We start from the raw sequence: 10,983 nt of genomic DNA, 5'->3' as shown, positions 1-10,983 counted from the left end.
TAGTTTTCACAGCTGATATTGAGCTTCTCCAGCGGTTCCTTCCACAGATGTAGTCGATCTGATTCCTATGCATACCATCAGGTGAAGTCCATGTGTATAAACTGTGTTTGTGTCTCTTATAAAATGTATTTGCAATGGATAAGTACTTGATTTTACAAAATTCAATCATTCTATCTCCAGAGCTCCCTAGGAAGTGAAATAATAAATACGTGCAGACAAAACCAAGACTAAATTGGATGTTTCCAAGTTGAAAACACATTTGGAAATGAGTAACTAGGAAAGCTATTCCTTCCTCCAGTGTGAGTGGACCTTGGGGGTGGGGCAGAAGTACCCTTCGGTCTATTGGTCACAGAAAAAATATGTAAAAGGATTTCTTTCAACGACGGGCCAAATAAGTAGGGGTGCTAAGGCCTTTCACTGATAGCCACCACCTGCCCCAGAGCTTCGTAGCTAGTGAGCTGTCACAGAGGACTCATCTCCATGCTCGCTCTTCTCAAAGTGCCCATGGACCAGCCCTGAACCAGCAGCCTCAGTGTCACAGGAAAGCCTGTGATTCTAAAGCAGATTCCAAGGTCCTCCCCTCCCCAGCCCCCAGGGCCACCGAGTACATTCTAACTCCTGGTGACCCTCCATCAGGTCGCTGAGGGTGGAAATCTCAAACCTCTGGGGGCACACAGCCTTCTGGTTACGTGCACAGCACACAGACTGTCCCACCACAGTCCCAAGTAGACCACTAGACCCACCAAATCAGAACACACAGCAACACAAGATTCCCCAGGGGATCCCAATGCACAGACAAGTGGGAGAAATCCAAACCAAGGCTGTCAGAACGACTCCCACTGAAAGGGCTCTGCAGGGCGGAGCAGAACGTCAGCGCCTCTGCAAGACTGTGCGTTTTCACGCGGGAACAGACCCTCACATCTTCCTCCTGTGGGGCAACTGGTGAATTTGAACATCAGCCTTTCAGTTAATAATCTAACGCGTAACCCACTGTGCTGCTGAGGCTCTTCCGGGTTGAAAGAATACTGTTTGATTCTATAGAGAGCCTAGCTAACATTAGAGATTCCAAGGTTCGAAGCGCAGAAATCTGGAAGTCTTCTCGAAATGTACCACCACCAAAAGGCCTACACTCCAGCACCTTGGCTTTCGAACTGCTTGGATGAGGCTGAGGCTGAGGCCTAGGCCTGTGTGATCACCGCCGGATGCTGTCGCCCTCCTTGTCTCCCTGGGCAGGGGCAGCTGGCCAGAGCCAGACTTCACAATCACAGGGGAGAGAGTCACTTTCATATGCAGCTCAAGTGATTTTCAATTCAAAGGACTTAAGTGTCAGAGATGATGAAACACTTTCTGCTTTAAATCTTGTCCTCTGTCCTTGGTTGGCTGAGTCAGTTACTACTATCCAAACACTATGCAGGCTTGAGTGACCACATGAGACTGTACAAACCTAAGACAGGAGGGAACCCTCCTGTGGTCAGGGCCGTTCCAGGTCCATTCCCACCAGGAGAAAAGGTGGTGGACGCATCTAGGGTTCTGAGTAAATGCAGGAATATCTAAACTTCACAACTTACTGACATTGTGTATTTCAACCACATGGTAATGATCTTCAAGAGGTATCTTAACCCAGTGCCTCTCAACATGTGGTCCAGGTACCACCCAAGACTTCATAAGTAGATCCCAAGGTCAAGGTGATGTTCATTATACCAAGACCCCCACTGCTGCTGAGTGGGTTCCGGCTCACAGCCACTCTCCATTGGGTTCAGGCTGTAAATCTTTATGGGAGGAAACTGTCCATCATTCTCCCATAGAGTGACTGGTAGATTGAACAGTCAGTCTTCCAGTTAGCAGGTCAATGTGTTACACACCAAGCTACAAAGGATCATTTTTTCCTAATGATATTAGGGTATATCCACTTTACCACCCACATTCTTCCAAGAATGTACAACAGAGAATTTCCAAAATGACATTCTGAAATGTGTGATGCACCCTTTCCTGACAGTTACTGGAATGTGTGTTTTCTTATCTCTTTTAAATTTCTCTTTTGATTTCTAATATAGTAAATATTGACACAAATCCCAAACCCACTGCCGTCAAGTCCCTTCTGACTCACAGTGAACTCTCCCCTCCAAGGGGTTTTTGAGCCTATGAATCTTCACGAGAGGAGACGACACATCCTTCTCCTGAGCAGCTGGTGGATTTGAACTGCTGACCTTTCTGTTATGTCATTAGAAATGCTTTAAACATCAAGATATAAGAAAGCACAACAACAACAACAAAAAGCTCCTTATCAAAAAAGAAAGAAAAGCTCTTGGTCTTAAATAGATACTATTTAAGAATACAATGAGCGCTGAGGTCTGGAAGGTTGCAATCCACTGCCTTGACTAACCACTTCAGCTAGGTGGCTCCTCTCCTCAGTACAGCAAATGATGTGTGCTGGCCTCCACCCATCCTCTGCTCTCTCCCATGCAGAAAAATGCTAGTCTTGTTAGCAATCAATGGTGCCTTCTCAAGAAGGTCACAGCAGGACAAAGCTGCTCTCTGCTTTCCCAGCCCAGCCAGGGAGCAAAGGCAGCCTCAGCACGCTGATTCACCAACACAGCTCAGGACAGTCTTCCCATCCCGAGAGGAACTCTTAACTGAAGACCCCCAGATCCTTCTCTGGTGACTGGTCTCCCTGGAAAGTCCACACCTGGAGACTACTTGAGAATTAGCCCCACAGTTTCCAAAGCAATTTGTGATTCCTCCAAAGGAAAAGCTTTAGAAATAAGACATGTACGTTTCCATAGGTAAATGTACGGAAGAACCTGAGTACCTCTTTTCATTGAACATGGAGCACTTGACAACTTGCACTTTCTCCTAGACTTTTGAGAACGACGCTCTGAAACAGCCTCACCAAAGGGCTTTGCACTGTCCACCTGAAGGCAAAGGAGAGAAAGGAGCCTTGAATGCATCCTAGCTGGGCTTACCAGCTGCCACTGCACTGATTCGATCTCCTGGCGGCCCATGTGTGTCAGAGTAGCCCTGTGCTCCAGAAGGGTTTTTTCTGTTGAGCATAGGGTCACCACGAGCAGATCTCAACTTGACCCAGCCAACACCAGTATCCTCTATAGAGTATTACTTTGCATTAATCATTTCCAAAAACTAAAAATAGGCCTGGTGACATTCTCAGAGTAAGGCTTCTCCCTTGGCCATCTTAATAGATGTCTTCTGAGAATGAACACTAAGAAATGAACATAATCCAAGATGGCGCTTGAGCTACAAGCAGGAGACTAGAATGATGGGAAAAGTGTCCCAATTAATCAAAGCTTCCTTCCCCTGTAAAGTGGAGATCATTTTCCACCCCTTCCAACAGATTCTGGAAAATGGATTTAGGCTCACGTGTCTAACGACAAATGGAGGTCTGATTTCTCTGGCAAATTTGAGACTATTTCCAAAGGTCAAGGGTGTTGGATGGTCCCGGAAGAGATGTCTGGTGGGATGTGGAGAAGATGAGCATGATGGGAGGCCTCTGGATGTCCTTTTGGGATTACACTCCTTTGGTTTCCTCTTTGTGCTGTTCAGGGGAGACACTGGTCCAGGTGATGTTGAAAAGGGCCTCTGTGACTTATGTCTGTCTCCCTAAGATGAAACCGAAAGGATATTTTTCAGGAAATAAAACAAAACAACCCACAGCCGAAGACAATTCAATCATGTGCATGGCAATTAGCAATCTAGAACAAGACAAGGCATTACAGAGTGAACCGGGAGAGGGAAGGAAGGAAGGAAAATGTGTAGTAAACTTTCACTAAAATTACAACTTTAAAAAAACATTTTAAAAAACACCAAAATAGATATCTGTATTTAATTGCACTTTTCTTTAACTCAGGGAGAAGACACAACATCTAAGAATTACAAAAATAATAAAACATGAAGAGTATCTTTTCCAGTTCAGTATGACATTATTGAATATTTATAACTGACTAGAACGATCTGCTTCTTTACAGCTCATTTTTTATTATTATTATTAAATTTTATTAGTTTTAATGAACATTTACAGAGATTTTGGGTTTTCATTCATTCATTGTTGCACTGTTTTCTCCACCCTCCTTCCCAGATCGTTCTTCTTCCCACCCCCCACCCCCAGCTCATTTCTTTGTATTAGGGAATAGTTTCTATAGAAAGTACCAGACACTGGCCCACAGCAGCATAAATAAACATATAAATGTGCAAGTAGATGGGTACAGGAAAGAAAGGAACTAAAGGAGGAGAGAGAGAGGAGGAAGGGTGATAATCTGACATATTATTGAGTTCAGTAATTTCAACTCAAAGGTTTATTGTAAGGACATAATCCTGGCTATGTGTATTGTAATTGTTATGTGCCATCAAGCGTCAACTCAGTACAATAGCTCTGAGCCCTACCCTAACCTGAGCCAATCTCACTGTCTCCAACACCCCTACCCCCATTAGCCCAGTTACTGTGTGTCAATCTATCTCATCCAGGGTCTTCCTCACCTGCATTTTCCCTCCACCCTTCCAAGCATCAAGTCTTTCTCCAACATCTGGTCTCTTCTGGCAACATGCCCAAAGTATATGAGACGGAATCTCAAAATCCTTGCCTCCAAGGAGAAGCTTGGTTTCACCCTCTCTGGGACAGACAGTTCTCTCGGCAGTCCCTGGTATATTCAATACTCTTCTCTAGCACCACAACTGAAAGGTATCAATTCTTCTGTTACCTTTGGTCACTGTCCAGATCTCTGACACACAGCAAGTAATTGCAAAAACCATGGCCTGGATCAGGTGCACCTTAGTCTCTAGACTGACATCATTGCTGCTCAGCACACTGGAGAGGTCCTGGACATCAAATTTTCCTAATGCAGTTTGTCTTTTGATTTCCTGTTAGTGTCAAGAGCGTTCATCACAACAACGCCAGTGCCTTTCTTAAAATTATTAAGTAGTCTCCTTTTGTGTATGAGTCGTTATTCCCAGAAGGATGAGTTTACTAAAATTAGCAACTTTCTCATTTGGAATTATAAGCCCACAGGCCACATTTCCAAGGTATTTCCCAGAACCACAAGTGTGATTTGGGATTACAAGCGTTTTTCTTTCATTTATTAATCTTACTCCACCCGGTTCCAAAAGTCCTTGATGAAGCGTTATAAATGGCATTCACTCATTCTCCATACTGCTCTAGAAAGGATTTTTAAATAGCAACAAAATGAAGTACAACCACAGGAAAAATGCAAGGGAGGAACTTAAGGTGGAAAGGAAATGGCTGAAGAGAGTGGAATCGAGGCAGAGTGCAGCGATACCCTTAAAGCCTTTGAGGTGGCGAGAAATGCCACCAATGCAGCTCTGAGCTCCTGCAAAAGAAGAACCAAGGGGAGACTGTGCATCTGACCAACAGTGGACAGTAAAGGCTGGAGAACAACCTCTGGGTGAGTAAACGGGCCCTACTGAGTCAGTGGGCCCTAATGCATCTAAACTGGAAAAACTGAATTTGGGTTGAAATTCCTCAAATGCACAGATAAATTTCTAGTCATTTCTATGACTGGCTTCTCAATTATACTTACAAGAAATCTGTTTCTATACAGATACGTGCATTCTCTGATGGCTGTCCTTGTAGAAAATTCCAATTTCGGAGCAATGCCCTAAAAATGTAAGAAGATAGAAAACAAATGAAAGTACTGGAAAATGGAAAACAGGCTTGTTGTGTATCATATGTGAGCCTGAAATCACATGGGACTCTAGCCATTCTTCCATTTGATTGGCATAGCCCACACATCTTATCTAAAATACGTATGTCAGAAGAATAGATAACACATAATACAGCATGTCATGTACCAGGTCCTGTGAAAAGCATTTTGTGGTCTGGCAGCCAAGGCGACCCTCTGCAGCGCTGCCAACTCCCCGGCAGAGAAGCTGAGGTCAGAATCAAATCTGAAATATTTAATGTGGATATGAAACTGGTCCAGCAATGCAGACAATTAAGTGTGTTGTTGTGGGTGACGGTGCTGTTGTTGGTAAAACATGTCTCCTAATATCGCATGCAACAAATACATTTCCATCTGAGTATGTGCCAACCGTTTTTGACAACTGTGCAGTCACAGCTATGATTGGTGGAGAACCATATCCTCTTGGACTTCTCAATACTGCAGGGCAAGAGGTTTATGACAGATGACGCAGATTACGACTGCTGAGTTATCCACAAGCAGATGTATTCCTGCTCTGCTTTTCAGTGGTTTCTCCATCCTCATCTGAAACTGTGCAAGAACAGTGGGTACCTGAGAGGACTCACCACTGTCCAAAGACTCCTTTCTGGTTTGTTGGGACCCAAATTGATATGAGAGGCCCTTCTTCTATTGAGAAACGTGCCAGGAATAAACAGGAGCCCCTCACCCCAGAGATAGCTGAAAAGCTGGCCTGCGACCTGACTCCTTTCTGTGTGGTGCTGCACTCACACAGAAAGCCCTGAGGGATGGATCTGACGAGGCAATATTGGCTGCCCTGGAGCCTCCAGGACTGAAGAGCCACAGGGGTGCGCTGCTATGAACACCTCTCCAGAGTCATTGCCACACAGCTGGTATCGGCATCACACTAAAACCAATGTTTAAATCAAACTAAAAATTAAAAATGAAAATCTGACAGTACACACACACAAAATAATTTAAAAAAAATTAAAATCCACCTTTGCAATAATGACCAAGAAAGAAAATAAAGCATTTTGCATTTATCTAGTCCTCACAACCACCCCATTCTGCTATTTCTTCTAAGACTGATTTGTTCGCTCTTCCAGCAGTTCACTGTACATCCGCTGTAACCATAGAAATCCAATACACCCTCACTGCAGTTGCTAGGTGTCACTGCGTTTAAACTGACTCATAGCAGGTTTTCAGAAGCTGTAAATTCCATGGCAAGAGACTTCTCATCTTTCTCCAGAGAAGCAGCTGGTGGACTTGAACTGCATTCCTCTGAGTTGGCAGTGCAACTCCTTACCACTAGGCCATCAGAGCTCCCCGTAGTCAACAACGCCCCATGAAATAGAGCATCACCACAGCCACAGAGGATGCAAACCCATCAATGTTCATGAAGATGTCCATGACTGGACCACACTTCAGTCAGCTTCACAAATTGTTACCAGGAGCCAGGGCTGGTACAAAGTTTAACAGCATGTTTACCGACGGCTTAAGTACTGTGGTCGTGGTGGTTGCTGTTAGGTGCCGTGGAGTCGACCAGGACTCACAGCAACCCTGCGAACAACACAACGAGACCCTGTTCCCTCCTGTCATCCTCATGACCTCCATACGTTCAAGTCTACTGTGGTCGTCACTGTGTCGATCCATCTCTTTGAGGGTTTTCTTCTTATAGTTTAAGCTACACATGTATCTTAAATGTAGCTTCAATATGTCGTCGTCGTCGTCCTTGTTGTTGTTGTTGTTACTGTGTGCCATCAAGTGGGAATCAACTCTTAGGTGACCACCTGGCACGTTTTCAGAAGCCAAAACTTGCATGAAAGGAGACAGCTCATCTTTTTTCCCAAAGAGCAGCTGGCAGATTCGAAACACATGCCTTTGGGTTGGCAGTACAACTCCTTACCCCTAAGCCACCAGAGCTCCCTTCAATATAATTTAGCTTGATCCTAAGAAGTACTACTTTAGCTCTAGTGCACCAAGAATAATGTGCTGTTTCCAGCATGGTAAAGTCCTTTCTCAGGAGGGAAGGGGACCAGGTGGTTCCATAGTAAGTGCTCAGTTTACTAAAAGGTCTGCAGTGTGAAGCCTCCAGCCTCTTCTGGGGAGAATGGCTGCAGTTTACTTCTGGGTCTTTCTCTTTTTGCTCATAAAGATAAAGAGAGATAACTGATGGGGAATGGAGTGCTCACGGTTAAGCGGTAAGGACTTGTGCTGCCAACCCAAAGATAGGCAGTTCGAATCTACCAGATGCTCCCTGGGAGAAAGATGAGCAATCAACTCTCAATTTACTGCCTCTGAAAACCCATTGGAGGATCAGCTATGAGTTTGTTCGAACGTGATGATATACAACAAGTGTTGGGGAAATGGGAAGAAAATGCGTTTCTCCTTGTCTTGACGCTGGTGGGGTGGTTAGCAGCTGAGTACTTACACACTGCACCACCAGGCTCCCGCTGTAAGTGGGTTGTGGGGCATTCTTCTCAGCTCCACTCCAGTGAATGTGTGCTGGGTCAGGTGTGAGCATGAGAAACTCTACCACCCTCGACGTCCTGCACAGCACTTTCCAGCAAGTGAGAATTTAATAGAGTTTTATTAAATTATAATAATAGCAATTTATTTAGCACTTATCAGGAAAGTTGAGCTTAAATATGTCTTTTATAATTTATGAATACCTTCAAATGAGGCCATCCTAGTAACATGAAAGTTTTTTTAAAAAGTCAGCACTGTTGTGGAAGTCTTACAAGTCACAGATATCATCCAAAGAATGATTTGCAATTGGTTCCGGTATCTGCTGGGTTTGTAAGTTCCTTCAGTCCTATCAGTGTGTCTGTCAGCTTCCCCGCTGCTAACTGGAGACTGTAACAACAGGATTGGCTAACAATTCTTCTGGAAAACAAGACCTCATATGTGGAAATCCGAAAGCACAAATTAATTGAGAGACGGGATTACTACTATTACTACTCTGTTTTGTTGTGTTTATTAAAAGATAATGCTGTTGTTGCTGTGTTGGGTGCGTTCAGTCTATTTGAGCTTACGGTGCCCCTGTGAACAACAGAATGAAAGGCCTCCTGATCCCAACAGTCCCCACAAGCACGGCTGTGTTTGAGACGCTGTCACAGACAGTGTCGGTCCAGCTCACTGAGGTCCTCTCTTTCACCTACCATCTACCTTACCAAACACAATGTCCTTCTCCAAAGACTGGCCCCTCTGATAACACGGCCAAAGTACCGGAGACAAAGCCTCCCTCTTTGCTTCTGAGGAGCTCTCTCTCTGGCTGTGCTTCTCTCCACATGGGTGTGGTCATTCTTCCAGTAGTCCATGGACGAGTCAATACTCTTCACCAACCCCAAGGTCCAAGAAACACTACTGCACACTTTTAAATTGGCACCGTGCTTAGAAACACATTTTTTTTCAATTGTTTATGACTTCCATTTGACTGTAAAATCGTCATTTGCAGCAACATGTTAAAATAGTGTTGTTGTTGCTGTTACGTGCCCTAGAGTCAGAGCGACTCAGAGCTGACCCTCCCGTGAGCTGTCAAAGGTTGTAAGTCACAGGGGAAGAAATTGCCCGTCTGTCCGCCACAGAGCGCAGCTGGTGGATTCGAACTGCATGTCCTTGTGTTAGCAACACAATTTCTTACCCCTATGCCGTCAGAGCTCCCTATTGAAATAAAAACTGTGACCAGATAAAGATGTGATAGCAAATATCTATATCCATATGCATTAAAAGGAGGGGGAAAGTCAACCTTTTCCTAAATGTGTACTGATGTGGATGGGGCAGTGACCGAGTCTGATTAGATACGGTCCTTACCTCACAGATCAGCAGAGGGAAGGATTTGGTGTTTTGAGTTTAGTGTCTGCCAAGGCTAACACCACACCAGTTACAGTCGGGTTGATGCCAGCCCTCGGCAAAGCCACGTGTGGCAGAGAAGTGTGAGCCTCAGGATTTTCAGGCTGAATTTGCGGGAGTCCAGACTTTCCTCAGAAAGTTTCTGAGAGGCCCTGAACCTCCAACCTCATAGTCAGCAGCATCACCCAGGCTGCCATGGGACCTCTGGTAGCCTCATGGCAAGAAACTGCATGCAATCCCAGAGGTACGCGGTTTGAACCCACCAGATGCTCTACAGGAGAAGGGGCAATCTCCTCCTGTACCAGTCAGATCTAATTTGAGGCTACACACACAAGAATTTTTTTTTTTTAAAAAAGGCCACCACTAATATCAAAATAAGGAAGATCAAAAACAAAGTGATGCCTTTGAGCTACGGTGTTAAGAAGAGCACTGAACATGCTAATGGTGGCCAAAAGAACAAACAAACATGTTTCAGAAGAACAGATTCTTAAAGGCAAGGATGTTGGGACTCCATCTCACATACTTTGGGCATCTTATCAGGAAAGGCCAATCCCCTGGAGAGAGACGTCCTGCCAGATAGCGTAGAGGACCAGCCAAAAAAGAGGAAGACCCTCAGTGAGACAGACTGGTCGACAGTGACTACAGCAACGGGCTGAAGCCCAGCAGAGGTTGTGAGGATGGCTCAGGACTGGGGAGGCTTCTGTTCTGTTGTTGGCAGGGTCACTATGAGTCCCAGCAGACTCCACAGCACCTGAGAAGAACATCACCAATAACCAGAAGACAAGGGCATCAAACAAGGAGAAGGGATCAGCTGAGGTCCTGTCATCAGGAAGCCCCAAAGGCCCAGTCCACTTACTGGAAAACCTGCGACCGTCTTCATAAGTACCTCCCGACAAAGGCCAGGGTATGAGTGGGTCAGCCTGGGCTCTGGGAAGAGAAAATCCCTCGTGTTTTCTTCATAGAAAGCTAGCTTTTCCCACACTAGAAAAGAGAAGAGGCGCATGTTACAAAATCCCAGAGTTGAGGCAGAGATGCACTCACATATAGATGGACATTTAGAAACCTCCCCTCACCCTAAAAAATAACAAAATCCACTGTCGTGACGTTGATTCTGACTCAGAGGGACCCTACTGGCCACAGCAGAACTGCCCCATAGGGTTTCCAAAGTCACAAGTCTTTACAGGAGGCAACTGTCTCATCTTTCCTCCACAGAGCAGTCAGGGGATTTGAACTGCAGACTCTCTGTCAGTAGCCCAATGCTTAACCTACAGAAGGACCATGGCTCCTTTGCATTTACACTCAGCACTTGTTTTTCCAGCACAGCATGCTTTCTCCTCCTTATTTCCTAGAAATGTTTCTAAATGTTCAACCGAAAAGCAAGAGCAGAAAAGTTAGGTGAAGGACTAGTCCACAAAAAAAACAAAGAAGGAAATATTTTTATTCATCCACCCTTTCTTTCTTTCTTTCT

At 44.9% G+C, this 10,983-nt stretch overlaps 1 protein-coding gene and 1 pseudogene across 1 annotated transcript in view; one reads left to right on the top strand and one right to left on the bottom strand.

The window, feature by feature from the left end:
• SPATA6L (spermatogenesis associated 6-like) overlaps window positions 1-10,983 on the bottom strand; it is a 52,208-nt gene that overhangs the window by 9,320 nt on the left and 31,905 nt on the right. The window contains exons 4-7 of the mRNA XM_006881365.1: window positions 10,372-10,496; window positions 5,547-5,624; window positions 3,376-3,615; window positions 2,810-2,912 (exon numbers count right to left, since the gene is read on the bottom strand). Coding sequence (XP_006881427.1) covers window positions 2,810-2,912; window positions 3,376-3,615; window positions 5,547-5,624; window positions 10,372-10,496 — 546 coding nt within the window. The remainder of the gene's footprint in view (window positions 1-2,809; window positions 2,913-3,375; window positions 3,616-5,546; window positions 5,625-10,371; window positions 10,497-10,983) is intronic.
• LOC102868440 lies at window positions 5,951-6,525 on the top strand (annotated as a pseudogene).

This window comes from Elephantulus edwardii, unplaced genomic scaffold, assembly GCF_000299155.1.
Source record: "Elephantulus edwardii isolate Elephantulus edwardi_28Jun2011 unplaced genomic scaffold, EleEdw1.0 scaffold00014, whole genome shotgun sequence".
Lineage (NCBI taxonomy): Eukaryota > Metazoa > Chordata > Mammalia > Macroscelidea > Macroscelididae > Elephantulus > Elephantulus edwardii.
Note: the sequence above shows the minus strand (reverse complement) of the source record. Positions and strands in the feature narration are given on the sequence as shown.